Source organism: Musa acuminata, chromosome BXJ1-10 (genome assembly GCF_036884655.1).
Source record: "Musa acuminata AAA Group cultivar baxijiao chromosome BXJ1-10, Cavendish_Baxijiao_AAA, whole genome shotgun sequence".
Lineage (NCBI taxonomy): Eukaryota > Viridiplantae > Streptophyta > Magnoliopsida > Zingiberales > Musaceae > Musa > Musa acuminata.
In genome coordinates this window covers 19,874,106-19,901,044 of record NC_088336.1, presented here as the reverse complement: position 1 = coordinate 19,901,044, position 26,939 = coordinate 19,874,106, and the positions used below count along the sequence as shown (strand labels likewise).

Below are 26,939 nucleotides of genomic sequence, written 5' to 3'. Positions count from 1 at the left end.
TTGAGTAAAAGTGATATGGGTTGGAGACGAGGCTTCCTTGCTGGAGATTTCATTAAGAGGGTTGGTAGATGAATGTTTTTACAATACCAGACCTTTCTTCTTATGTCAAACTATTAGCAAAAAATTTCATTAACATTTTGGTCAACCCGACATAGTCTAGATCCATGTACATAGAATTATCTAAAGTGTCTCTAAGGTGAATTCGAGGTAGCTCTAAGATGATTTCAAGATACCTCCGAGGCTACTCTTGCACGAAGACTATGATCGAGAGAGGTTTTTTTATTAGATCGTTTTGATGCTCAAATTAGTAATATGAGGTCTCTAAATATGAGCTCGAATAGTTGAAGTACGAGAGAGTACTCCATGTTTTCTTATTTAGAATATATTTTTATATCTTAAAAAAAGTAAAAAAAATTATGATATCCTTCTTTGTCGTAAAAGAAAAGAAAAGAATTTAGGATTATCTTCCTCGTTATAATAATGGATAAGAAGAAATATTGTGATTATCTTTCTTATCATAAAAAAAAAAGTTTAATATTGTTTTCCTCATAATAGATGAGAAAAAAAATTATGATTATTTTTTTATAAAAAATTCTATCAATTAGTTGAAGATGAGGTTATTTTAGAAATTTATTGTCTTCTTAACTATGATGTTGTGGCACTTGAAGAAATGATTATGACATTTGATTGGTCATTAGCATATGATCGATGTTCCAAGCAACATTTGGAATTAGTTCCAGTTGAGGCACAATCGAAATTTCTTATTATGGATGATAAGCTATCAATTTTTTATGATGCCACTACTTGATGTTAATTATAGTGGAAGGAGAATAATGATCATCCCGATTAGAACTTGGATCTCTTGGTGAGGAAAGAAGTCTTTAATAAGCATGATGTTGGCTCAAAAAATAGATAACTATTTGAAAGAATATACATTTGTAAATGAGCATTTTACGTAAAAAAAAAGATTTTTTTTACTTTTACTGAATGATACCCATAATTGATGTTTAGATGCGACAACTCCTTTTTGTCACCTCGATGAAAATACTCATCAATCATCATCCCACCCTCGACCATTGACAAATTACCGCCAACACCATCGTCGCCTCCTCTATGACCATCCACTCTCCCTCCCCCATGGCTTCTAGCACTTGGTGCCACCACCCCGCCCTCAACCGCCAGCACATTGCCGCCACCTTTCCCGGTCGTTGCCTCGACCCCATTGCAAGGTGCCCCACCCACCCACCCACCCTTTCCCTCCCTCCCTCCCTCCTCCTCCCCCGCCACTCACCCTTGCCCGTTATTCATTGCCTCCTCCTCCTCCTCATTTCCCCTCCCTTCCCCTTCCCCGTCACCTTTTTCCTTCCTCATTCTCCTCCTCGCCTACCGCCCGCGCTCTTCCTTTCCTTCCTCTTCAGAGGCGACGGGGCCTCGCAGTCGGAGTAAGGGCGGAGGCAATAGAGGCGACGGACCGATCACGTTGCACAAAGGTGGGAAGGCCTCGTGGTACAAGCAAGAGATGACGACGGTGTAAGGTAGGATGGTGGTGATGATGCTAGAAGCCGTGGGAGAGTGGGAGGTCGCGGAGGAGGCGACGACGGTGTTGACGGCAGTGTTCGAGAAGAAAGGAAATACCCCCACGTAAAGACGTACAACATTGGGAATTTTTAAGGTAAAGTCGCCTTTGTAATTTAGTATCTTCTTACGCAATAAAACCCTCTCTATCCGGTCAACTACTCGCACACGACTACATTCGGTTTGCGTAGGACGACGTAATTGGTACGAAATTTGTCGTGCACAGAGCCTGATGGAACACGCATCACGAACCAATCAGACGGTGGACTGGGCACGTCGTACGCAACGTGTCATGAACTAAAAGGCAGGAAAGGAAAATAAAAGAAAAGAAAAAGGAGGAATAAAAAAGGGCATGGGCGATCGACCGATGGATCCATAGATCACGGCCGCGGCATCATCTCCGGCACCGGTCAATATCCCTCCTGTAGTACCCCTTACTTTCCTCTCGATTTCGCGTTCCTGTCCTTGCTCGATCTCTCCATCCACAGTTTGCGTCCACCGGGAGACCCGGATCTGTAGTCGGTGGAGGCGGAGACGAGGGTTAGGAGATGAGGAAGAAGCTCGGCACACGATTTCCCGCGGTAATCTGCCTCTCTTTGGCCACTTGATCTGCATGCGTTTGTATGATTTGAGGTTCTTTGATGGATCGGTGGTTTGCTGTTGCAAGCCACTTTTCATCGTTTGGAATCTCCGATTCGTCTTGTAGCGCGTTTGATCGGGGAAGACCTAATTAACTTCTGCATTTTGGTTACTTGTATATCGTTGATCGATCTTCTGCTCCTATGATTCAGTCCGATTCTTTGGTAATTACGGTCGAAATGCACAGGCGACCTAATTTTTGATTGACAGTATGCGAGATTTGGGAATTATGTTCTTTAAATTGGACCTGTTGTGGATTAAGTAGTTTAGAGATCTATTGCGGAGTTACATCAGCGATTGTAAAAGAGTCGCTGTTTGGGACTTGGACTGTCGAAGTAAGAGAACATATATGGTTTTAGTCATTGAAATCACTTAACTGAGTCCTTGATCGTGTGATGTCGGGGATCCAAGTGTGTTCTTATGTGTCTCACTCATATAAAATGATTATATTATATGTATTGGTAAAGAGACACAGATCTGGTGAACGAAGTTTTCATGCAAAATCTATCCTGCATACAGGACTATAATAGGGTGACTCAACGTACAAGGCTTCCACCAGTGGTTGGTCTAACAAGGGTCAATTTTCTTTTGTATGTGACTCCTAAGTCTGATTTTGGTTGCACTAAGATATTTTCGTGTACCTGGATCATTATGAGCCAATAAAGAGATGTGATACTTGGAAGTCTGAAGAGTATTTACAGGAAAAACCTTTCCAATTTATGACTTAAACCTATTTAGTTTTATTGTCTATCCTCCAATCTGTGGGAAAGCATGTATAAGGGACAGATTCCTTTTAGTTTCATTTTTTTCTTTTATAAGAGTGCCAGTTAAAGATCCAGATTATTGAGCCCCTTCTTCAGTTAGGAACCATTGAAACTATTTTCGCACATTTAGCTCTATGTACCAAGGCATATCATGGATATGGTAATCTACAATATCTACGAGCAATATGCGATCTTTATGTTACCATAGAATGCATATACTTATCGTGACATCTATTCCTGATTATTACTACGAGAACATTTAATATCCATGCTCATAAGAGTTAAGTTTCATGGTAGCTAATTGCTTAATACAACCCTCTTAAATATTTTCATCTGGACTTGGGGCCAACCAGAAAACCTCTTCCTTCTTAGTTGCCTCAAATTTCATATTTTTAATTCAAAAACTTGTTCTATTGATTTCTTGATCATGAATGACCTTAAATATTTTCATCTGGACTTGGGGCCACCAGAAAACCTCTTCCTTCTTAGTTGCCTCAAATTTCATATTTTTAATTCAAAAACTTGTTCTATTGATTTCTTGATCATGAATGACTTAGTGACATTGACATTTTAGTGTTAAAATAATTTTCATTTTCTCCCTAGTAGTATGTTGCTTGTGTTTGTAGTGGTCATAATTCGAGCATGGCAGTGAACCCTGGCATAGTGTATACTCATGGTGATTACATGTAGCTTGTTTTGTATCAGTTTGTACAAAGTGAAAAAACTGTTGATCTTTACATCAGTTCTTAATGCGAAATTTCTTTGTTCTACATCAGTCATGGAAGCTTCTTGGTAAGAATATGCACATTGACCCTCCCTAAATCCTGCATTGGCGAGCCTCGTGCACTGGGCACATTTATTAGTGGATAATCGAGTGATTAGATGCAGCTTATTTTGCATCAATTAATACATAGTGAAAATTCATTGATCCTTAGATCAGTTTGTAATGTATAATTTTTTTGTTCTGTTGAATTTTGTTTATTTAGAGAATTGTTCCTGAAGTTAATGTAACGAAGTGCCCCGAAATGATTTTTTTTTTCAAGTTGGATGTTCTATAAGATGTTCTATAGATAACCAACCACCCTTCTTCCTTATAACTTTCTTCTGCAACGTCCTACTGCTAATGGTACAATTGATGCTTTATCTATGATGTTGTCAAAGGGAAACAATTGAAATTGTGACTTCTTCTTCAATTTGTATTTACAGCCACGAATAAAGAAGATAATGCAAGCAGATGAAGATGTTGGCAAAATTGCTTTGGCTGTACCTATTCTTGTTTGTAAGTTCTTGAGGGGCTTTGTGTTTCATTGTGCAGTAGAATGTTATTCTAAGTATGATGTAGCATGATATCTGATCATCCTGATCTAATACTTCCATGAGAAATGAACTGTTTTTGCTCTCTGATTGTTTGTCTTTTGAAGGAACTATTTTCGTCATCTTGGTTATGCATTGGTTTAACATTACTACAGTGGTTTATTTGGTCTTTTATTTTTTTTTCTAAGCTACATTTTTCTATTGTTCTTCTTGCTGTCGTTAGCTTTTTCTTTAGCACCTACCTTCTTCAGTTTATCAACTCAAGGCATTAGCTTTCTTTTAGCTACCTACTTCATCTTGTCAACTCGTTAAATTTGAGTAATGAGGAGCTTACATCAGCTTGGCTTCAACATGATATAGTGAGCTCATCTCTAGACATACTTAGCTGTGAGCCATATCTCGTCTGTCTTTGACATTTATGCAAAATAATTAGAAGATCCAAGTTGTATGTTAAAACTTGGTGAAAGAATATTTTCTGAATGATTTTGCAGGTTTATGTATATGTAGTGGATACTTCGAACTCAATACTGATTGATTACTGTATCTTTTTCCTTCAGTAACCCTTTAAATTTAAATATCACTGAATAAATGAAGTACTGAAAAACATGCTGACTTCAGTGAAATTACACTATTCTTTGTGGTCTAAATATGAATAAGGAATTGATAATATTATTCCATTCTTAAAGGTCCGAGTTGGAAGAAGATGCTATTTCATGGAAGATTCAATAGATTACTCTTTGTTTAGCAGTTCTTATAATGGATGTAGTTGAAGATTGGAGCAACTATATTACTGACTTTTCAAGAGAATGGTTTCCACAGGGAACTACTTGCAATGAAAGCTTTAATGTGGGTAGAATCTCAGGGAAACCTTTGATTCTTCTCACTGTGATTTTTCACGAATATGAGTAGGTTATGGATTTATTTTTAACTTGGTATGCATCTTGTTTTACACTCACATGGCATATGTTTGTCATATTCTTTTTGTGTACAAGTTAGTGCAATATATTTTACTTTTTCAGATTTATTAAGATCACCTATCGTAAAAAACAAATAGAGATTAGGCAAGATTCTCTGCTTAATTTTAAGACTTTTTTTTTCCTTAAAGTAATAGGCATTTTATGTACAACCTGTTTGGTTTTAAGGTTTTGAAATACTGATGACTGGCTTTGTTGATTGCTAACAGCAAAAGCTTTGGAGTTATTCTTGCAAGATCTTTGTGACAGGACGTATGAAATTACTCTTCAAAGGGGAGCCAAGACGTTGAATTCTTCACACTTGTAAGGAAATCTATAGTTACTTTCTCCTTCTTTGGTTAACTTGCAGTGGCATAATTTGAATTCCGCAGAATTGTTACTACCATTATATTTATGGAACAAATATCATATTGTTTGTAATGTGGCCACTGTTTGAATAGGATGATACATTTCGACAAAGGAAATTGGTAGGAAAATAGTGTAATTTTGTACCTGCTTTAGTTGCATCTTCTAATGTTTGGTTGCATTCTTGTTTGAACTTCTGATACCAAATATGATGATCCTTTTTGGATTCATGAATATGCCTAAATTTCTTGAAAATTTTAGTGTGACTAATGCCTTCTGTCTGACATGTTATTATGTAAAGCCAAGTTTTTTCATCCATGTTATCGTGTTATCTTGCATGAGCATTTGTGCCAACAACAATCCTATTCATGGCTGACTTTTGAATACCGGAAGGACCGGTGTGTACCAGTACGTGGACCATCCCCTACCATCCTGTCACGGACAAACTTTGAAACAGGATGTTTGATGTAATGCTTATATCTGTCTGTGTCTGGTGGCATGTTCATGCCTTGTAAAACATGTAGAGGGGCAGCCGAAGGCTTATAAGTCCCATTTTAGTTGGGTTGGTGGCCTCTTTAGGCTTGTAAATAAAGGTTGTGTCATGTGGACACGTGCAAGAGCTTTTCGGTCTGTAATGGACCATTTTACCCTTTGTTGTGTCACTATTCAGAGCTTGTAAAGTCTGTTTGTAATTTGCATTGTCTATGAAGTGTTTTTCGGACATGTTTGCTTGTGGATCCCGTTTGAGGCGTTCTCTCTAACCCGTTCTCTCTTTTGATGGTCCTAAGGGGCAATGGGAGGCTTCGGGGAGGCTGACCTTTGCGGACGGACACGCAAGGGTGCCGCACGACTTAGGCAAAACCAGCTAAGTCCGTGTCATATGGTATCAGAGCGGGACAAGCACTCATAGAAACACTTGACATGCAAACATGGGGGACCTAGCGGGGCTGCGTTGAGGGCAGTCAGCACACGCGCGACCGTTTGAGGGAAAACGGGCATGGAGATGTAGGGAAAGGAGTCGCTCAGAGGAGCGGGCATCCGAGATTGGCATTCAGAGGAATGGCCAACCCTTCGCGCGAGAGGCACCACGAGAACAGGCAAGCTTGGAAGAATTTGGAGCGCACAAAGGTTGGGATGGCTGAGTTTGAGCTACGGCTCAACGTTGACAACTATACTTGATGGTGCTCTAGGCAAGCGAGGCGCTTGGCAAGAATGAGACCATTCAAGGTGGAAAGAGTTGCTCAACGACCAAAAGAGTTATGCAAAGCTCACAGAGGTGAGGGGAATTGCTAACTCGAAGATTTTGGTACTCATGCATGGGCTTGTATGCGGACGATGGAATGTTCGTGGCCATCCCAAGGCGGCCGAGACTCGGCACCATGGAGCATTGAAACTTTCTCTTCGGCATGTGAAGGATACGTCCGTAGGCGGCTGAAGTGTGCAATGAGTTCAGCATGTTGCTAGACCTTGAGGGGTGCAGTGGGGGCTGTATTGACGGGGAGTCGCAATCTAGCAAGTGCGTTTGCAGGAGGCAGAACAATGCACAGTTTGTTTAGCAGATCGGAGTAGTCCAAGGGGATGGTGGTCTCCGAAACGAAGAGAGATGTTGCTCCAACGGGATAGTTATCCAGGAGGGATAAGTCTCGGCACTCCAGAGGGAGAATCATGTGAGACGGACTTCACATGTTGAGGAGGAGTACCTCACAAACAACAACTCCACGAAGCTCAATGGACCGAGCAAGCAGCGAGGAGTTGCCGCATGATCTCGCTCGAGAGAATGCATTGGTGGATGCATTGCGAGATCAAGTGGGGGAGCGACCTGAAGCAACTTAAATGAAGGCACACTTGGAGTCGATGTGGAGATCGGACTCAAGGGAGGGCTGACCCGTGGAATGGTGGGCGCGAGGGCCACCATCGACTCAATGCAGAAACGAGGAGCGGAGCAACTTGGGTGTAACTTGGCGAAGTACCCAAGCCGCATGAAGGGAGCCAGCAGAGAAGTTGGAACATGGAGCAGAGGCACAGTGCTTTCCTTAGACAGAGGTCAAGGACATGGAACTCTTGCAGAGGCAAGAGCAGGATCATGTTGTTCCATGGGTCCTTCATTCTGACGGAGTGGACTCATCTTGCGTGGTGCCAAAGACGAAGGGAGCTTCGGGGCACATGCACCTTATCTCGGAGAAGCATTTGATGGAGGAACTAAGGCGACTCAATTTGCGGAGGCGAAGTTGGGTTCAGAAGGCCTTAGCACGGGGCAAGAGGACGCAGAGGCGGGTACTCTTGAAGAATATGCCACAGTGTTGCCATTCGAGTTGCTATGAAGGAAGCGGTGCGCAGCGGAAATTATGCTGGTAGGGGCAGAGGCCCAGGATCCAGACAATGGTGCACAAATTACAGTGAAGTCGGTGGACTTCGGGAGCTACTAGGCGACGGACTGTCCTAGAGCGGTGCTTCATCTAGGTGTGGCCCAAGAGTGGGTGGATGAAGGTCGATTGCCAAAGGAGCGAACAAAATCGAAGGTGGATGAGACCCTGCGATGTATTGGCAGAGGCCACACATGGAGGGTTCACAATTCGAGTTTATTCCCCAAGGATCAGAATGCAATGGAGATGTCACCAGGAGGCGACATGGTGCAGCGGATCGTGGTGGAACAGTTCGTGGCAATGCGATACACACGACAGTGGGTCCCGTGAGGGATGTGATCATATGGAGGTATGATCGGGAGCTACTGGGAGCTCCGCTTTGGTGAACAACACGACGGCAAGAAGGGCTATGGATTCAAGGAGTGAAGGCCATGGTACCGTAGAGGCGGGTCTTCCGGGCGTGCACCGAATTTTGCATCGGATGAAAACCTTGGTCATCAGCATATGGGGGCTGGGTTCCACCAAGGGTTTTGTTCGTATGCAAGTACCAGGGAGTCCTATGGGAGGGACTTGATCATGCAGAGGTATGATCGAAGCAGCTGGAGAGTTGGACTGCTCCAGAGCTCATATTCGCTTAAGGGAGCCCGGCAAGTCAGAGGACAAGGCCGAGTAAGCGAACGTTGCTACCAAGGAAGCTATGGAGAACAGAATCGGTGCAAACCCTACAATGCGATGGCAGAGGCCATGCATGGGAGTTGCAGTCTGTCTTTCCATCAACCAAACAGACTGCTTGGAGAACACGGAGGTGTTGGAGCAAGGGGTCGAAAGGGGCGAGGAAGCGACGATGAGTCCAGAGGGACTTAGCTACCCAAAGTCAAGCAATCAGTTAGAATGGAGGTGGACTCAGAGGAGTGCCACGGAGACATCTCTACTGATCGTGAAGAAAAGGGATTCAGATGCGAGGCGACGGATAGTAGGGCCATGGGCATGGCAGCGCCATGGTACCGCAGAGGCGGGACTTCCGTCAAAGTCATTGATCCCTTGCTCTCACGGAGGGAGAGCGTTTGGTCGTGAAAGGGGCCGAGGAGGTGGAGTATGCAGAGGCAATCTCCAAGTACCGAGACAAGGCTGAAGGGCAGAGGCCAAGAAACTTCGTAAGACCGGTGTCAACAAGTTTCTCATCAAGATAGCCGTAAGTGAAGGACTTCGGGTCATGCAAGAGGGCACGACCAAGGAACGAAGCAAGCAGTACGCGGTGCTGTACCTTTGCTACTCAGTGGAGTAGGCGGCAGGGTTGATGGAGAAGACGGTACAATCCCAGAGGCGACCTCATCTATTAGAGAATTACTCCAAGTTGGGGTGGAAACTTCCTGCATTCCAGAAGTTCAATGGCTTTGAGAAGTTGAATCACAGTAACTAACTCAACGCAAGGAGTGCAAACACTTCAAGTGCTTCAGAAGTGTGAGCAAAGAGCAGGCGAAGGCCAGTAACCAGCTCGATGCATGAAGTACAACCTCGAGGAGGCGGGCGAAGTCAAGTAACCTTTGCCTTCTCAACTCTTAAGAGAATGGGCGAAACCGAGTACCCCAGTTCTCTTATCTATCCAGCAGAGGAGCTCTGCACAAGTTCAAAGACCCTTCGAAGATAATGGAAGACAATAGTTGTCAAATCCTCACCAACGGTGATCAGTGCTACTGAGAGTAGATTGTCCGCTTCATTTCCCAACGAAATGCCAATCGAAAGCGGAAGTGATGCGAACCTACTTGGATGTGACAACTAACTGAAAGAAGAGTCAATGGGCAGATTTTGTGGAGGAAGGACCCAAAAACTTCAGAAGTTTGCGACGCGATGCTCGTTAAAGCTCCAACAAGCATCCACCCAGTTCAAGCAGCATGTGGGAATTTTGAGAGATTGGCGCAGTAAAGATGGTCTTTTCCTTCATCTGGGAGATCCGCAGGAATCAACAAGGATCAACACAACTCAGCCAACCCCACACCACAGTCAGAGTCATTGGTGAGTTGAAGCAGCATGGCGGATCAAAGGTTCGACTACTCAAAAACAGCAGCGGAGAGCAGCTAGGAGCCAGGAGGCGCATTGCAGCTGGAGCGGAAGATTGAAGACTCAGCAAAGGTGAAGAGTTGCAGTGTTCACAAAGGCTTCGACGAGGACGTCGAAGGGATAAGTGGGGGAGAATGTCACGGACAAACTTTGAAACAGGATGTTTGATGTAATGCTTATATCTGTCCGTGTCTGGTGGCATGTTCATGCCTTGTAAAACATGTAGAGGGGCAGCCGAAGGCTTATAAGTCCCATTTTAGTTGGGTTGGTGGCCTCTTTAGGCTTGTAAATAAAGGTTGTGTCATGTGGACACGTGCAAGAGCTTTTCGGTCTGTAATGGACCATTTTACCCTTTGTTGTGCCACTATTCAGAGCTTGTAAAGTCTGTTTGTAATTTGCATTGTCTATGAAGTGTTTTTCGGACATGTTTGCTTGTGGATCCCGTTTGAGGCGTTCTCTCTAACCCGTTCTCTCTTTTGATGGTCCTAAGGGGCAATGGGAGGCTTCGGGGAGGCTGACCTTTGCGGACGGACACGCAAGGGTGCCGCACGACTTAGGCAAAACCAGCTAAGTCCGTGTCAATCCGGTCCAGTTTGGACAAGACTTACCACCAAATTAGGGTCAACATCTGGGCTCACTGTCCAGTTTCAGAGGACCACTTGGTTTGGGTCAAAATTCAGACTTATTATCCATTTTTAAAGTACCATCTTGTATTTATATCATTTTTTTTATAGTGACTTCTGTCCTTCTGTTTTATTTCTTCCATGCTTCTCACTCTTCCAACCTCTCTCGCCATGCCTCCTGCTGCCTCGCAGCCACTGTCAGCTGCCTTCCTGCTGCCACTTCTTCTGCCTTCTTGTCTGCCACTGCCTCTTCCTCTTCCTCCTCCTCCTCGCCTCTTCTCTCCTTCTTTTATCTTTGATCTGTGCTGATCAGTAATGCTGACATACCATGCATCGGTATGCTGGTATGTATTGGACATATATTGGCTCAAATAGGGACTGTATGGGGTCTGACATCATTATTTGATACCTTCATCCTATCTAGATTTGGCATTATGGAAGGTCATGATTTGGTATAATCAGCAGCAACTTTCTTGCTGTTTGAAGATTTCAATAAGCTTTTGGTCTGCTTTATAGCACAACCACTGTGCGGTTCTTCTGTCTCTAGTTTCCCTTTCATATACTTTGCACATTTTTTAAAAAAATTCTAGAGATGCTTATAACACATTTAATCTTTTACCCTGTCTTTGTTTTTCCTGTTCTTTATGGCAGAACCTAATTAATTAGATCTGCAGGAATCAGTTCAGTAAAATTTAAATTTGATTTATTGTTTTGAGTCTCGAAAAATAAAATTCCCATGGTAATGTTGCTTTTTCTCATGTTATGCTCTCTTATACACTATCATTTCCAAGTGCCTAGTAAACTATCAAGGATTTCTTGGTGTAATGAGTTGGATTCAGCGTGACTATTTAAGTTACTTTCTGAAATAAGTTGAACCTCTGCGGTGAAAACAAAAATATATCATCACAACATTAAGTAATTGGCAATTGAGGAGGGAGCTATAATCCAGTTAAAATATCATTATCTAAAGCTCATCAATCACCACTTCTGGGTTGACATGACTCTTAAAGCATATAGGACAAATGAAATGTTAACTTGCCTTCAAGATGGAGTTGTAATTAAGAAATAAGATGAATATTAGTGACATGCTCATCCAATCATGATGTCATCATGCAACATAACTTGCCAAGGAAGTGCGCTTTCTGCATCCAAGGAGTCTGATACTTGTGTCTTCTTTGGTGTCCTAAGTTTTCTTAGACATACTTCGAGTTCAGTGCTTCAGAAGTTATCACTGCAGCAATATCAGAGTGGCGTGAGAAAACAACTAACAAAAAATTGAACTTATCAAATCCTGGATTGCATTTTATGGCAAACCTCACAGCCATTTCGTGAGATTCAACCTGGAGTATAGATTTATCTCTAGGAGCTTTTAGCTATGAAAGCTGTAATCGCATAACCAGAATGTCAGATGTTTCCTTCTTGCTAACATGCTATTTTGAGTTTAGTTATAAGAGCTTTGATTGATGTTATCCATCTATGCCATGACAACATCAAGCGATAGCCCCAGTTAAGTAAAGTCAAGTAAATGAGTTGGTCTCAAGGTGCAACTAACTTTTGGAGCATGGTTGATCAGGAAGGAAATTTGATTCTCAATTTTTTTGGGATATCAGCTATATGTTATCCGTCTTCGAATCAATTTTCATCGCCAGTGTTGATTCTGATCCCACATGCTTTTTTCCATCAGTGTGATAACATCTTTGGTCTCCATCTCCAAAGTGCCATTAATTTCCTGTTTCCTTGTGGCATCTCAATACTTGAACTCAATTTTCTGATGTACAACAACATATTCCTTCAACTGATAAATGATTTTTCTTTATCTTACCTTCTAATCACTTCATATAGTACATTTTTCCTTTTTCTTGTGTGTAAATTTCAACTTAATTCTGCAATTTTGTTCATTCATGTTCTTCTCGTGATGTTGCTACTTCCCTAGGATGATGTTTGCTTGACAAGATAAATAAAGTGGGAGAAGTGCAGTGCAAGTGTATGATTGCAGATCGTCACCAAATGAGTCTTTTCAAGAATATTGCAAAGAAGCACACTCATAAAAATGAGTCTTAATATCTGGGTAGATATGGGGAGCTCTATAGATAATGGTAGTTTTCAGTGCCTGGGAATGATCCCATGGAGTTCAGCTGAGACTGGCAACTACAGTAGCATTTAGTTGGGTTGAAAAGAGCTACTTCACATGCTATGACATCATAGTTGTTGTAGTTTCCGCTTTGCGGTCAATTGGTATCATCTCTATGTAGCTATTAAATGTATATGACATCCTTCTCTTGCATGATGTGCTTAAGCATTTTTTACATGGGGGACTTCCAGGATAATTGGACTTGAATTTTGAAGATTAGACATCATAAACTTTGATCTTACATCTTGTCCAACTTTTCTTTAGAATGTGGAAACTTTTGCTGTTTTCAGAAGTCAGAATTGTGTCTGCAAGTCTAAAAATGATCTTGTGTAATATCTGCATGTGAAATTCCATGTATGCCCGTTGCAGTTAAGGTTGTCTGTTGAGAAACATTATGTGGTCAGTAACTATCGAATTTGATTCAATATGAGGTGTGGTAAAACAGGAGGAAGACCAAAAACAAAATGGTTAAAAACATTGATGGATTTGAGTCATTTGACATCTTTCTGATCAAATGATGTGGTCTCTAATAGAGTTTGATATCGGTTGATTATTCATTTAGACAACCCAGATAGTTGTGTGATTCCATTGGGGTAACTGATACTAATACAAACTTCATATAGTCATTATTTGAATAACCTGGTAATACTTGTTTAAGAAACAGTAGAAAAATATATACTAAAAAATGAGTCTTTTATCATTTGTAGCATTTCTTCATTTGTTGTTTTCAGTTACTACATTGCTTTTTTATATGTTATTAATTTATATTTGATGTTCCGGATTGATTTTATTTTTTGCGAATTCTTAGATTCTGTCTTTTACTTTATGCCAGAATTTAAACAAGTTTGTGGCTGATAATACCAGCGAAAATCATTAACAATAGTTTGTTATTGTTTTTTCTGACCTTTCCAGAAAACAATGTGTGAAGGCTTATAATGCTTACGATTTCTTAACCGGTGTTGTCAACAAGGTACCAAACCTTGGTGGCATGGAACCTTGTGAAGATGAAAAAGGAATCTGTCGCAGAAGGTAATTTCTTCATTGTTTTCATTTTCGATATCAATTTGTATTAATGATGAAGCACTAACTGCTATGGCAAATGCGCAGGAAGACATTACCACATGCTGGTGAAGTTGAGAGCAATGAGGAGCTCCATTTGAGGTCCTCCAAGATGGTAGTGTACTAGCATTTACTTGATCTTTTGTGCATAGTCGAATAGTTATGTTCCTTCTTTCCAGTAGCTGACTATATTTGGTGACAGCCTATGAGGAACTCTAATGTCAGTCCTAGAGGACGTGGAAGAGGACGTGGAAGAGGTAGAGGACGACCACCTACGAAGGCAAGAGATGCAAGGTACATAAAATATGAGGACGACGACATCACGTTTGGTGAACATGATGAGGAGATCCCTTTGGGGCAGCCAGGGCAGCCTGAAGGAGCCGAAAAGGAGAACACTAATCAAACTGTGGATCCTTCATCGATGTCACTCGTAAGTGGAGCTGCGACAACAGCCAACGAGACTAAGCTAGAGAAGTGTTCAGCATGGCCTCTTCCTGATGGAGTGGGCGACATTGGCTTTGAGCCATCAAGACTTGTACAATTAAACATGCAGGTAGACGAAGACGAGGATTATGACAATGAAGATTAGATAATTTGATTTATCAAGTTGCTACTAACGAAGCCATCTTGTTTTGTATATAATTTTGCATGGTGACACTGCACATTTAGCATAAAATTTTGCTTTTTCCTTTTGAGTGGTGGTCTTGTTGAACTTCATCAGACGAGAGGAGTGTCTCGTGGTTCTCGTCTCGCGGGTACATGACGGCTGATATGTACCGATATCTGATCAAGTATCGATATTGAAACATATACACTTGATGCTAGTACAATGTTATTATTATTTTTTTATTTTTCAGCATATCAATATTGTATCAACCTGATTTCGTAGATCAAGTTATCAAAATTAGTATCGGATGATAGCATTTCTTTCCATCACTAGGCTTGTCATGAGGAAGGCACTCCACTAGTATTAGTGTTTGCCTACTGTGTGATGGATTTCCAACAGTTGATAAATTCTGTTTCTAATTAAATTTCCAGTTTATTTACCTTGTAAAAGAGCAGGGATGAAAGTGAGCATGATCCTGAGTAGGTATTCTTTGACAATGGTTTTATGCAGTTGAAATATTGTGGCAGATGTGTACAAATCCACTTAGATAAAACTCATTAAGAATCCATAAAATCTCAGATCAGACAATTAAAACATGAAAGATCAGAACCTCCTTACATTTTATTCATCAGGATCATGATACAATATCACCCTGCAGGTGATGTTCTTTTAACAGAAGGGAGTTGGACAGAGCTGAGGTCCCCTGGGTAGGGTTTCCATAGCCCTAGACCTCCCCTGGTCTCTCTGAGTCCAGTCTTGTTCCCCTTGAACTCATCTAGGGATTTAACCCACTCAACAACAGAAGAATGTTCCCTGGTGTGCCTATGCAATATGAACAAGGAATTGTATTCACAGTTGGGGAACATGAAAAACTTGAACTCCTCTCCTAGTCTGTGCACCACATAGCCAAAACTAAGCTGATCCCTCGGCGTGAAAAGATTGACCTCGTTGAACCAAAGGCAGCTGAATAAGTTGGTCATCGCCGTGTGCTCACGTATTATGACTGCGCCCTCTGGTACATCTGCGTTCATTATGTATTTTCATCAATGGAAATCAAGGATAAAGGCATGAGGTTATTTGAACTACTTAAAAAGCTCTATCCTGAACAACCATGACTAATATTAGAAACCTTGTGTTAATGGACTTCCATGTGAAATGGAAATTGTTATGGAGGCATCTCTTACTATACATAAGTTCCTCCTTGTGTCCTACTAACATTTTCTCATTAGGTCAATCAAATATCTTAACAAACTTGATCATATTCTTTAGTGCCTAGTGATTTGATGTAGTTATGGAGCCGCACTGACGGTATTAACTTCATCATCTTTAACATGGATTAGTGAGTTTCAAATGACTAGAACTTCATCCTATGTTAATGTGAGGAGGCACTTAAATGCATATTCTTTAAAGCACCTATGTAAATATGGTACTTATCATACTATTACTCGGCACCAAGTTAGGAAACAAAGTAATGCTTACCGCTGATTGTCCTTTTTTTGGGGCTCCAGAGCTCCATTCCCTCATAGCGGTAAATTTTCATATGCAGATCAATCAGTGGCCGAGCATATCTCTTTCTTCGTTTGATTGCATCTGCCTCCTCATATATACTCCTGTGATGTTTATGACAAGCAATTGCAAATATGTGCTTTCCCCGCCAGAGGTATCTACAAAGTTTACAGAATGTAAAACCATACAAGTCATGAAAATTTGCATGGACTTCGGAAAAAATATTTTCTTAGCGAGTTACAAAGTACTCAGAAACAACCCACCTTTCAAGAATTAGCAACGGGTCAACAATAAGCTCCATTTTCCCATCAACCCAAATGCTATACTGAGCTTGAGGAAATAACCTATGAGTTAGTATCTTAGGAACCTTTCCGTTTCTTCTAGGTTCATCATATGGTGGATGGTGTAGCATCACAAGGCGCCAAATACCAACCCATTTTCCTCCATCACTGTCCTCTCTAACAGTAACATTTTGCTTGATGAAATGAAAAGACACTTCATCAACTACCATCAGAAAGCAAAAGAGTTCTCGAGAACGTTGACTTATGTTTGATGGTTGATGGGGAGTATCATACCCATCAAAAATGCCTGAGGCAACCACGAACCTACACTTCTTTGCATATTTAACATCTACAGCATCCATTTCTCCACCACCATTTTTTATAAATCCACAGTGGACCTTAGAAAGAAATAAAGAGCAGTAAATGAAAACCTTTAAGGACTTGGAGAAATCTTTAAACTTGTGAGAACAATGAGTATGAATGAAAGTTATGAAATTAAGATAACTTCTTTCATGTTTATATGCATAACATAATAGACTAATCATCTATGAGAAGTTCAAGATCTGTATTATATTTGTCTGCATGTATCAATGCATATATGAAGGCTTGCTAGGTGAAGTTGGAATATGCTACACCAGATTTGATTTAAAGAAAGTGTGAGAAGTTGAGCTAATAGATTATATTGTATGATAACATTTTCAAAAATGAAATTATGAAATACATGTCTGACTATCCAGTTAACTACACTAGTCAACACAAGCACTTCTCTCTCATTTCCACAGATACATTCACACCTTTGGACCGGGACTGAAATGAGTGTAGCAAACTTACTAAACCAAGGAGTAGGCCAGTTAATTGCAAATGAAGTTGCTGAAAACTTCATAGCACAAGACAAGGACACCACATAATAAAAATAAGATAGAACAATTTTTCGTAACAAGGATCAGTCGGAGGATGGAAATGATATCTTAAGATGAGTCCAGCTAGACCTGACCAGCTTATTTCTTTTTTATAGGACATAACCATAATGAAATTATTATAAGCATGAAATGTTGTGATGCTGACATGATGCTTATAACACACTTATCAAAGAATAACAGAGGCTTCCACATGTTTGTCTGTCCTTTTGTCTAATAATGAGTTCAAGTTTATTAAATGTATAGGTAATGAGGAGGAACTGATTTCTACATCTAATGTGTTCTTCATCAGCCTACATATCACAATTTTATTACCTTCATTGTTGTATTCAATTTGAAACTATTCTCTCTTTGTGTCCAGTTCTGATGACCCCCAAAAAGCGGCTGAGATTTTTCATCTGCAGTCACTTGCTCATCTTCCAATACATATGTTAGACTTTTTGGAATAGTATCAGGAGTTCTCTTAGGAATGACTATGGTCTCTGGATCATCAACAACAGGAATTCCGCAACCTAAATGCAGAAGGTGCAAAAGTCAGATAGTGGAAACTTATGAATCTTGCATAAAAGAAGTCATAGTAATCTTACGATGCTGTGGCTTTGATGTGAGACCCATCGTGTCTAAGATGATAAATACTTTGCTATCTTGATTACAAAGAGCTGGAAAAAGAGTGTCATGAATAGCAAATTTTAACAATGTACATAAATTAGAAAATTGAAATTTAAAAGAAAATGACTACTGGAAAAGTCAGCATAGTAATGGTTGTTTAAGATTGACAATAGTCAATTCAGTAAGGCTGGATGACAGGAGATGTAAGTAGAATTGGTTAAAAATTTAAAAAAAATGACAATTAAATATATTGGATAACCAAAAGCCTCTGCTGCAGTGACAAGCAAATGCATACACAGACATATAGTTGCACCAGTCTTCATGCACATAAACATGTACATGTATTACAAGAAAAAACATGCATATGCATGTACCTAACACATCATATGCTCAACCTGGGCTCATAAATCATTAACAGACAAGAAGTGTATATTCTTGTTTTTACAATACAAGGTCATATCATTTTTGTTCTGACTAAGACTGCCAATAATTTCTGATGGTACCACAAGGTATATTTTTCTATTGATGTTTTAATAGCAACCATTCTTGTAACAGCCAGAAAGTCCACATCTCAGGCTTCAGATATGCCACCAAAACATGTTCTTATCATAGTGAGACCAAATCTCCTTGTTTATTGTTAGGCTAATTTGCATTTGAATCCGATAGACAAAAATAATTGTGATGAACAAGAGGATGCAAATAAGTACATCGTGTTCTTCTACAAAGGTACTGCTTCCTCTTTCCAAGAAAAGGTTAACAGACAACTAATGATCCAAGAATTACATAATATAACAGAATGTACAATGGGGATAAACTTTGACTCTTGAAATGGAAGGATAGCTGTGTCTACCATAAATTTTAGCAGATATATTTGTATAATCTATTCATTCCTATTAGGTCATCAGATCCATCAGAAAATATTCAATGCCACAGTATAAATCGTTTTAATTACACAATGAATGCCAAACGCAAAAAAAAAGAATGAAACTTCCGTATTACCTGAGAAGAAGCTAATGGAAGAATGGCAGGACCACAAATGAAATAGCAATGCAAAAAGAATGAGCAGCATCCACAAAATGGCCGACACCAAGACCAACCGTATGAAACCCTTCCGCCATACCATCCTCAGCGGATCGTGAAGACCACTCCCATTGGCAGAGACATCGGTTTCATCGCCTGCATCGACAAAGGTTGCAACTTTTAAGAACAGAGAGCAGAACAAATTGAAACATGTCCACTTTCGAAACTCCTGACCTTTGCGGCGAGTACCCCAACCGCTCCTCTCCGTTCGACGGGAAGCCCGCAAGGAGAGCGAGCGCTGAGCTTCCGTCTCCATGCTTCCTACCTCCCGTCTTCCATCGCATCAGTTCGCGTGGGACTAAAGATCAAAGAGAAGAAGGATACGAATCTTTATCAGAAGAATGAATACGAAGGCAGAAACGGAGAGGAAAGAAATCGAATCGCTCCGAGTGACTCGAAGAAATCACCGATTCAGCTGTTCTTTGGGATCGGAGGCGTTCGATTCGAGTCGAGCGAAGGGGAGTCCACCGAAAGGGAAGCAGATCTTCTCGAGGAGCGGCGATGAGGCAAAAGGCCGATGCCATGGGTTGTTATCGAGCCCAAATATGTTTGGGCTTTAACCCTTCACTCGGCCCAAATAGAAAGAAACATATCAATTAATTAAAATTATATATATATATATATGTTAAAATCGTATTTTTTATTGATTATTACATCAAAATCAACATCACTTGACTTTGACTAATCATTACATCAAAATCACGATCAAATCATTATTGATTATTACATCAAAATCAAAATCAAAATCACGAGTCGGACCCGAACTGGGGAAGTGTGGGGTACTTGTCCACGTCGATCAAGACCGAACACGAATCATCCGGGCGCGGGCACGAATCTTGAAGTCATGCACTCACGCATCCCACATCATCGGCGGCGACGGCGGCGAAGGCGACGTAGATCCTGTCAAAGATGGCCATTAGATCCCACCATATCTCGCTCTTTCCAAATCCGTCCCCTCGTCCAATTCCAACTCCGATTCCTCGTCTCCTTTCTCTCTCCTCTTCCCCTGGCCGATTCTCCACCAGGCCACCACGGAAACGGAAAGGAATCTTCTTCTTCCGAACTCGAATTGGAATCGACAAGTTAAGCTGCTTTCTTGTGGATCTCCAACTTAATCACCGGCATGATGATCATCCATTTAGGGAAAGGATTGAGGCCATCGCTGCTCTATATATCTGCACACTCCTCATCATCCTGCAATCTCTGCATCGGCTTCGTCTTCCATCATGGGCGACGCTCCTTGGAATCCTTTCGCCTCGCCCATCCCCTCCCGCCACTCTGCTGCCGACTGCCACCCTGTCGTCGTCGGTGTCGACAAGCTTTCCAATGCGCACATCGACGCCAATGGGCACAAGATTTGGAGGGACCCCAGCTGCGAGTTCTTGAGCGACGCCGGGGCGGCCCACGTGCCGGCGGCTTCTTCCCGCATGGAAAGATTCGGAGTTGACGTCGACGTCGATCCGAAGGTGTCGTCTGTCTCTGTCTCCGCCTCCAAGGAGCCCCACGTTGCCTTCGAAGTTGTGTCCGCCACCACCGATGATGGCAGCATCATGTCTGGATCCGGCGATGGCAGCGGCGCCGAGGTCGATCGATGGAATTCCAACGCCTCTTTCTGCCGGACATCCACCTTGCTGAGGACGAAGACCCGCTCCCGACTCATGGACCCCGCGCCTCAGCCCCGGTCTGGTGCGTTGGCGGCCGAGGCTGGCCGGTCGACGACCCGTTCCAGTCCGCTGCCTTCCGGGCAGCTCCGTTCGCAGCTTCTCGGTGGGTCGATGACCGACGAGGACGACGAGGATCCTTTCCTCGTCGAGGACCTCCCCGCGGACGACGACTTCACGCGCGCAAAGTTCCAGCCCTGGACGGCCCTCCAGTGGGCCAGCCTCCTCCTCGTCTTCGCCGCCCTTGCCGCGGCCCTCGCCGTGCCGGCACTCCGCCGCTGTTCCGTCTGGGGCCTCCGCCTCTGGATGTGGGTCGTGCTCTTCCTCGTCCTCATCTGCAGCCGCCTCGTCTCCTGGTGGGGCATCCGCCTCCTCGTCTTCTTCATGGAGCGCAACTTCCTCCTCCGCAAGCGCGTCCTCTACTTCGTCTACGGCGTCCGCAAGCCCGTGCAGAACTGTCTCTGGCTCGGCCTCGTCCTCCTCGCTTGGCACCTCCAGTTCGACCAAAAGATCCAGCGCCACACCAACAGCAAAGCCGTCGACTACGTTAGCAAAATCCTAATTTGCCTGCTTGTTGCCACCTTCTTCCGCCTCGCCGAGACCATCGTCATCAAGTCCCTCGCCTCCTCCTTCCATGTGAGCACTTACTTCGACCGCATCCAAGAAGCTCTGTTTAACCAGTATGTGATCGAGACCCTGTCAAGTCCACCATGGATGCGATCCCAGCGAACAAGAGACGAGGACAACCACTTCTTCTCCGAAGTCGAAAGATTTCAGAACGCAGGCGTTGCAATTCCCGCTGACCTGAGAACGTTAACCCTGCAGAAAGGGTCGCAGAATGGTAACAGTGCGAGGTCTGCAAATGCAATGAGAAGGAAGGAAATTGGTCAGAAGCAGGAGGGGATCACGATCGAACACCTGCATAGATTGAGCCAGAAGAATGTACCAGCCTGGATTATGAAGAGGATGATGAAGATTGTGCGGCATGGCACGCTCTCGACTCTTCACGAGCGGTTGGTGCGTGCCAGCATGGAGGATGAGTCCTCCGCGATGCAGATACAAAGCGAGCGAGAGGCCAAGGTTGCTGCCAGGACGATCTTCAATAATGTAGCCAAGCCCGGTGAAAAGTACGTCTTTTTTCTCGTTTCGACTGTCGCATTGAGTTATTCTGATAATTAGCTTATCGAGTATAAAATCTGCAGGCATATCTACTTGGAAGATTTGATGCATTTCTTGAGGGAAGATGAAGCTCTAAGGACTATGGGTCTGTTTGAAGGAGCTGAAGAAAACGAAAGAGTCACCAAGAAGTCTCTCAAGAACTGGGTGGTACTGAACCCAACCCCTCATTGGTGTGCGTACAGATAACTTCACATCAGAGAACTGAATCGGTTTATCGTTCTTCCACTGCAGGTTAATGTCTTCAAAGAACGAAGAGCTTTGGCTCTAACACTGAACGATACCAAAACAGCAGTCAACAAGCTCCATCAGATGGCAACTGTAGTTGTAGCCGTCGTTGTGCTTGCGATATGGCTTCTCATCCTAGACATTGCAACAACGAAGTTCTTCGTTTTCCTTAGTTCGCAACTTCTTCTGGTGACTTTTGTCTTTGGAAACACGTTGAAGATGATCTTCGAAGCCATTATCTTTTTGTTTGTGATGCATCCCTTTGATGTCGGCGATCGCTGTGAAATAGGAGGAGTTCAGGTGAGCAGAGGAACACTTTGATATACTTAATTGGGATGCTCTTCTAATTTACCTAATGGTGGTGTATTTTTCTCATGTTCAGATGATTGTTGAGGAGATGAACATTCTTACAACAATATTTCTGAGATACGATAACCAGAAAGTTTCCTACCCAAACGGTGTGCTGGCAACTCTACCTATAGGTAATATCTATAGAAGTCCAGACATGGGAGATGCAGTCGACTTCTCTGTTCATGTTTCGACGCCAGTGGAAAAGCTTGCTCTCATGAAAGAAAGAATAATGGCGTAAGTATGATGAACATTTTATTGGAAAAGCCATTCACAATCTCTTTGTGGTGTGGCATTAGCTTCTATTCTGGAATCAAAATGACACCTTCTTGGAATAGCATTTGAGCTTCTGCAATCATTTCAGGTTCATCGAGAGGAAAAAGGATCACTGGCACCCGAGTCCAACTGTTGTGATCAAGGATGTGGATGACATGAACAGGTTGCTGATATCGATCTGGTTGCGACACCGCATGAACTTTCAGGAAATCAACGAGAGATGGAAGAGGAGGGAGCTTGTGGTTCAGGAGATGATCAAGGTATTGAAGGAGCTCGAGATCGAGTACCGAATGCTGCCCTTGGATGTAAACTTGCGGGCTATGCCTGCTTTGACCTCCACAAGGCTACCTTCTACATGGAAAGCTTGCAGTTAGCTGATCTAAGTTTTTAGGTATAGGAGAAAGGTCTATAGTTTTGTTTTCCTTTGCAGAATAACTTGAATTCTTTGCAAACCTTATATTCAATTGTGAACATCTAAATTTAATCTCATTTTTTGGTGATGATATTATTCAAAAAAGATTTTTCCTGGTGATTTTTTCGATTTATTTTGCAAATAATAACAAGCCGTAAAGTCCAATTATTTGAGTTTCTCACACATGTTTTTGATTCAATTATTAGAAATGATGAACATCTTTCCAGCCACTGTTCAGTTTCAGTAATGACAGGTTGAAAGGAAACAATATACTGCAAGAACCTCACCTTTGATCCTACTAGTAATGTACAGAAACAAACCTATCAACCAGACAACCACTGGCTCACATTTGATCCTCTGCTTTCCATGTAATAGATGGCTCACAGATCCAGCTTTTGCAAGAGCAATCAACTGACCCTCATTTGAAGTTGGTCTCTTTCTTGGCACTAAGGTTCCTAGTGTATGAACATACTCTCTGTGTTATAAGAGATGGGCTTCTCTACTTTACCCCCTTGTTGCTCTTGGAGACTGTCCTTTTTTAAGGAAGATGTCAGCCTTACTGGGCTTCCGATAGCTGGGGTGGAAGAACAAAATGAAGGTGTAGCAAATGGTGAGACATATGGTGTGTTTTGAATCGAGAACGGACTGCGCGATATCCTTTTCTGAAGTGGAAGTCCTCCCAGCCCTCCTCGATTAAATACAGAAATGGCTTCAGCAGCAGCACACTTCTTTGTAGCATCATCTACGAAGATCAAGTCATCAATCCTTGCGACAATGTTAAATGCCAAACTCTCCATGACCCTCGAATAGCTCTCGAGGATGGACTGTCCTATATCCTGCAAAAGAGGTTTTTACATGCTTGGTTCAATTTTTCCAGTATTGAAGGTCAGAGAAACAAGCTTTGCTGCTATCAAAATTCAGTATCACCGGCATATTCTCAGTTTATATAATATGATTAAGAGGCATCCAGAATCAGTCTAATTGGCTGGATGATTTGGAGCAATTCAATTTAAATCAGGGTAATATATTAGCTACAAACAGAACTTTAAGAATTACCTTATTGTACAGGATCTTGTTCATATCCAGATCAGTCTGAGGGAGACCAGGGTAACGAATTCGTAAGCTCTGCAAAAGACCCTCAGCCCGTTGTGCGAGAAGCAGACTTCTTTCTTTGTTGATAACAAGACCCTTGACCTTCCCACTCCATGAATTCTTCTTGGCTTTTAATGGAGAGTGTCTGCTTTGGCCTTTCAGCCCCCAAACATATAATGCTGCTTCGATCCTATTTGCTATTTCTAGAATATGGTGCTCAGATGACAAGTCCAGGAGGTCCAGCAGGCACTCAGGTGAAAATTGATCAGCAATTATGTAACGGTGGATGATGTCACCTAAACAGGATTTCCCACTCTGCAACTCATCAAAATTGTAGAAAGAATTATGAAGAACTTCGATATGACAAGAACAAACATAACAGGAGCTGGCTGCACTCGGATGTAGTCTGGTTGATGATCATGCATGACGGTGGCAAATTTGGATTGATAGCTTTTTTTTCAAGTTACTCTAAGAGTAGGTTCGTTGGAGAACACACCAACTTCACATGACTTATGTACTAGCTCAGTTACATAATAACTGCTAAAAGATTACTAATTGCAGCAACTGACGCATCTTTCTCGTCAAAGTTTGTAGATAATAATCATGTTCTTTTCTCAGACCAATAAATCCAGATGTTATTGACTTTATAGAAAGTACTTACTGCTAGCATAATTTCATGCTTCTGTTGGTGCTGAAGTGCCAATTTCATATAACGATACTTTGTGTTGCATTTTTTTTTATATAGTTTATACCTTCATTCCCCCTTATTTTTCTGTAAGTACATCATGTCCAAGATTACTAGTCCTGGATAAACAAAAGCTAGCTCACAATAGAAGACAGAAGATACTTTCATTCAGATAATCCAAGTATCCATAAGAAAGAGCATTGATTACCAAATAAAGTACAAGAACTCCGAGAACAATTAAATGATGTCTAGCTAAAACATGAAAGTTCTATTGAAGTAAAAAGTTACTCTTGGCCAAGGGTCACCGTAGACAGGTGCAGAATCTGAACTCCCACTCCTCTGATATCAAGTTTCCAATAGTAGTCATGGACTATGATAAGTTAAGATGTCAGGAACTTGTTGATCTGAATTGGATGCACCTCTTCCATGAGTGTGCATCACAAAATAAAACAATGATATCAGAAAGATTGCTTGCTCTTTGTAGGGTATCCATTGACAAACTTTTAGTACATTTTTGATGAGAATGCTCAAAGATAATGTCAGTCGAAGGCCCAGACGAAAAATATGAAGGGTTGTGTTAGACCACTAATAATTGTCATAAAACTATATTAGATCTCAGAAGCATGAATATTCAAATTTTTAAATACATGTTCTACTTTAAACGGGCCAAAGATAAAGTAACAAGTGTCCCAGAATCCATACCTTGGGCAAGGTTTCGAAGTAGACATTAGGAATTTCAATCTCAGCAAGAACCCCACTATTAATTGCCATAGCTGCCTTCAGTATCTGATTTGCACAATCCCTGGACTGCTGCAACCTCTTCCTTTCCTCCTTAGAGAGACCATTTGGTGGAACTCTTGGGACCGGTAACCACCACTTCTCCTCCTGTCTCAAAGATGGCCTCCCAGAAGAGGAAGGTGGATAGCTCCCACTTCCATTCTCATCAGCATCAGCAACCAGAATTCCACGATCCACATACCAGAACTCGGTATCACGGAACCCCTCCAGTATGCCAAGAAGCATAGCGTCCAATCTCTTGAGAGCTGGGAGGTTGATGTGGAGGTCGGCACGAGGACGAGAGACCATCACCTCAAAGGTGCCACCGCTAGGGAATTCTTGGATGGAAGGGACGAGCTCCACAATGTAGTCACTCACGCTCAACAACCACTCCATCTCCCTTCGCCACATTGTCTTCTTCTGGGGTGCCAGTGGCTCCAATCTCCATAATTCTCCGAAAACAGTAGCTGGATTAACCATTTATAACAAGAAGAAACATTCTAAGACAATAATTCTTACTAAATAGAGTGAAGTAGAGAGAAGGAATTGGATCTCACCGGAGAGATTGGTGATGGCATTTGAGATCGCGAGGGCGGTGCAGACGCCTTTGCCACCACCCGACATGTCTTCGCCAAGAAGCAGCTTGGCGAATCTCTCCTTCATCATCTCCACTTCTGAGAAAAGATAACTCATTTACAATCCAAAAGAGGGAAAATTTCCAAAAAAATGAAAAAGGGATTCGAAGTGGAAATGAGGTGAAAAATGTTGGCAACAAACCGGAGACATCAGTGGCTCTCTTCTCCAACTTCGCCTCCCAGAAGAGCACATCCCCGGCGGGGAGCAGGGACGCGCCGGCGGAGGAGGCCGAAGCCGAGGCGGCGGGGAACCCCCGGCCGGAGATTTCGCTGGAGGAGTCGGACCCCGAGACATCCGCGCTGGGGCTGTAGCTGCCGCCGCCACGGCTGTCGCTCGGCTGGTCGGAGGCGTACTCCTCCTCGAACGAGAGGCTTCCCATGCTCGCCGACACCGGGAAACTGAAGCCGGAGACGATTCGGGAGCAATGTGGGATGTCCCCGCCGATGGATTCTTCACGGGGCTTGCCTCTCGCTCCCGAAAGAGGTGCGGGACGGGCGAAAGATAAAGAAAAGGTCAGAAGAAGAAGAAGAAGAAGACGCCGCGAGCCAACCTCTCTCTCTCTCAAGCAAATGGAAAGGGGAATGCAAGGAAGGTTGCAGGGGCGACGTCTTCTTTTTGCGCAAGCCCACTAACCATACAGTCTCAGTCTGCCTTTTGTGGTTCTCTTGCTGCCTTTTCACTTTATTATTTGCTTTCTTTCTTCTAATCTTATATATATATATATATATATATATAATTTTGGAACGGAAATACAAGCCTAAATGGTCAATTAGAAAGGAGTGAGTCCGAACTCATTCCTATTG

General features: G+C 42.4%; 4 protein-coding genes across 4 annotated transcripts; 2 read left to right on the top strand and 2 right to left on the bottom strand.

Moving 5' to 3' along the window:
- The first annotated feature begins 1,801 nt into the window (after positions 1–1,801).
- On the top strand, positions 1,802–14,694 carry LOC135595380 (uncharacterized). The gene is made up of 6 exons (XM_065086219.1): positions 1,802–2,156; positions 4,185–4,257; positions 5,476–5,569; positions 13,699–13,815; positions 13,894–13,960; positions 14,048–14,694. The coding sequence occupies exons 1-6, from the start codon at positions 2,124–2,126 to the stop codon at positions 14,432–14,434; spliced, it is 771 nt and encodes a 256-aa protein (XP_064942291.1). The 5' UTR covers positions 1,802–2,123; the 3' UTR covers positions 14,435–14,694.
- Positions 14,695–15,048: 354 nt separating this feature from the next.
- LOC104000478 (probable hexosyltransferase MUCI70) lies at positions 15,049–19,339 on the bottom strand. The gene is made up of 8 exons (XM_009422546.3): positions 19,253–19,339; positions 19,020–19,143; positions 18,765–18,941; positions 17,744–17,815; positions 17,472–17,668; positions 16,222–16,637; positions 15,932–16,116; positions 15,049–15,473 (listed from the first exon to the last, which is right to left on the bottom strand). The coding sequence occupies exons 2-8, from the start codon at positions 19,099–19,101 to the stop codon at positions 15,100–15,102; spliced, it is 1,503 nt and encodes a 500-aa protein (XP_009420821.2). The 5' UTR covers positions 19,102–19,143; positions 19,253–19,339; the 3' UTR covers positions 15,049–15,099.
- Positions 19,340–19,927: 588 nt separating this feature from the next.
- LOC104000575 (mechanosensitive ion channel protein 8-like) lies at positions 19,928–22,999 on the top strand. Its single transcript, XM_009422655.3, has 5 exons — positions 19,928–21,633; positions 21,709–21,832; positions 21,917–22,210; positions 22,293–22,495; positions 22,623–22,999. Exons 1-5 carry the CDS (start codon positions 20,072–20,074, stop codon positions 22,906–22,908), a joined length of 2,469 nt encoding a protein of 822 aa, XP_009420930.2. The 5' UTR covers positions 19,928–20,071; the 3' UTR covers positions 22,909–22,999.
- A 147-nt stretch (positions 23,000–23,146) lies between these two features.
- On the bottom strand, positions 23,147–26,801 carry LOC135595379 (rop guanine nucleotide exchange factor 1-like). The gene is made up of 5 exons (XM_065086218.1): positions 26,278–26,801; positions 26,058–26,174; positions 25,426–25,967; positions 24,003–24,353; positions 23,147–23,782 (listed from the first exon to the last, which is right to left on the bottom strand). The coding sequence occupies exons 1-5, from the start codon at positions 26,513–26,515 to the stop codon at positions 23,402–23,404; spliced, it is 1,629 nt and encodes a 542-aa protein (XP_064942290.1). The 5' UTR covers positions 26,516–26,801; the 3' UTR covers positions 23,147–23,401.
- Between the last annotated feature and the right edge of the window lie 138 nt (positions 26,802–26,939).